Source organism: Poecilia latipinna, unplaced genomic scaffold (assembly GCF_001443285.1).
Source record: "Poecilia latipinna isolate Pla-1442-1.1 unplaced genomic scaffold, P_latipinna-1.0 Scaffold261, whole genome shotgun sequence".
Taxonomy (NCBI): Eukaryota; Metazoa; Chordata; class Actinopteri; order Cyprinodontiformes; family Poeciliidae; genus Poecilia; species Poecilia latipinna.
Genome location: NW_015112877.1, coordinates 486762 through 489002, shown reverse-complemented (window position 1 = coordinate 489002; position 2241 = coordinate 486762). Strand labels below are relative to the sequence as shown.

At 32.5% G+C, this 2241-nt stretch overlaps 1 protein-coding gene across 3 annotated transcripts in view; it reads right to left on the bottom strand.

Annotated features, from left to right (window-relative positions):
• Positions 1-1078, bottom strand: part of LOC106947915 (NACHT, LRR and PYD domains-containing protein 12-like) — an 82244-nt gene extending 81166 nt beyond the window's left edge. For all 3 annotated transcript variants that reach the window (XM_015033232.1, XM_015033233.1, XM_015033235.1), the window contains exons 1-2: positions 936-1078; positions 664-774 (exon numbers count right to left, since the gene is read on the bottom strand). In XM_015033232.1, coding sequence (XP_014888718.1) covers positions 664-774; positions 936-973 — 149 coding nt within the window. In that variant the 5' untranslated portion in view covers positions 974-1078. The remainder of the gene's footprint in view (positions 1-663; positions 775-935) is intronic.
• Between the last annotated feature and the right edge of the window lie 1163 nt (positions 1079-2241).

Below are 2241 nucleotides of genomic sequence, written 5' to 3'. Positions count from 1 at the left end.
TTAAAATATTTTAACAGCAAAAGCACATAGATATAACCTTCTAGGTCAGGGGTGCCCACACTTTTTGAGACAAAGACTTACTTTTTTTTATCATCATCCCACTCAGAGCTAACATATGACACAAAGATATAAATGATATAGTTCATATAGTTGAAAAGCAATGCTACCAAATACAGAGGAATCATATGTTTGAAAATATTAATAAATAATAATAATTTTGCATTTGGCAGACAGAAATAATTCTGATGATTCTAACCAACCTAAAATAAGACATGTTTGGTCTGATCCAATTTAAGGCAGTGGCAATTAAATGTTTATATCTTTTACAGCTGAAACATCTGGACTCAACTGTAAGTTTGATACATTATAGATTTAAACAATTAATTTAGCAGCTCAGTCTGATTTTTCCTCATATACAATGGTCAATTAATCACAACACTGAAGTAAAACTCCTGGATTCATTAAATTAAAAATAGTTTAATAGGAAAAAAATAAATCATTCAAAAACAAGCAAGTTTTCAGAAAACCCTAGATAATGTAATAGCCCTAATAAACACTACAACATCAAACAGTTGCACATTCCCTGATGGAAACCATTTAAAAAGCTCTATAGAGAAACAGCTGCAGATATTCAGACAGCGTTCTTGTTGGCAGGTTTCTTACTTTGGGTCTGATGGTCCATGTTCGTTACTGAAGTATGGGTTTGATCGTTTGGACACGTCACTCTTCATAGAAACACTGATGGATCCTGTGGAACAGCCATGGTTCTGCACTCTGAAACACAAATATGTTGCTGTCTAGATCCCATCAGTTACTGATAAAGAAACTGATGAAAACAAAGGTTGTGTACTTGTGTTGTACAATTTCAGAGGCTTTAAAGACAGAATCGGAAAGTTTTGTAGCATAGAAATGGATTTTGGTTAGAAGTTTCTCACCTTCTGTCTGAGGGTCCATGTTTGAGTTTTGGATCCATTTATCTGAACCAGTCCCCTTTTATTCACCTAGAACTGAATAGTGGAGATACTCCACTGTCCTTCACTTTCTCCAGTCACATTCAGTCATCCAGACTTCAACCTGCCTGAAATATAAACCAGTCCTTTTTAATAAGGTGTTCAAATGAAAGCACTTCATTCTGCTCTGCTGGAACAGACATTAATACATCCAATATATCGGTATATTAAATGGTAACTCAGGGACAACAAAAACTTGAACAGACACAGATAAGCCTGCAAAAAAACAAACAAAAAAAACCACTGTGAAAACCTTTTAAGATGAATTCTGAAATACTGTTGTTAAAAAAAAACACTTTAAGTTAAAACACTTCCATGTTATCCAGTGGGTCCTTGAGGCCCTGTGTCCTTATGGCAGGTAAGGAGTTAAGTGACTTTTGAAGCCATCGGGATCACAGCTACCTGTAATTGCTGCTACATTGTTTTTCTAAAAATCACATTCATTGATATGTTATTTTAGACGATTAAAAAAACAAGTAAAAATGCATCTATAAAGGAATTTACATCAAAAATTACAATATGACCTAAGACTCTGTTGATATAATACAGTTTACATGGCATTAGAATTTTAATTACTTTGTTTGACAATGAAAACCCTTAATAAAATAGTCACATTTGATGCAATGGAATTGTCAGTGTGAATTTTATTATAAAGCACTTTTATTAACTGTACCAAAGTGCTCTGCAGTATTCATAAACCACAGATTAAAAAAAGACATAAGAATAAAACATAGACAGGTAAATTACAATGTCAGGCCTTATGAAAAGCCAAACAATAAAAATTAGTTTTAAGGAGTGAATTATTGTTATTATTAACAACTATGCATTATTACAATACACTGAAATAAATTATTTTTATGATAGGGTTTGTCTTGAATATTGTATTGTGCAACTGAAAAGGATTCAGAGTGCTTCACTTTTCCAATACATTTTGTTAGCCTTATTCCAAATAAGTCTGTAACATTCATTGTATTAAATGAATCTCTTTCCTAAAAATCAAACACACAAATACCCCATTATGATAAAGTGGAAAAAAGGTTTGAGACTTTTTGCTAATTTAATAAAAATATAAAATTACATAACCAGGCTTGACCTCTAGCTGTAATATTGTGTTAAAAATGTTTCTTCTCATAATTAAAAAGAGTCCCGTTATTTTCACATCAGCTGCTACTGGAAGCTGGACAGAAGGAGCACCACCCCTTACTGTGACTCATAAAAATCTTGAAATAAA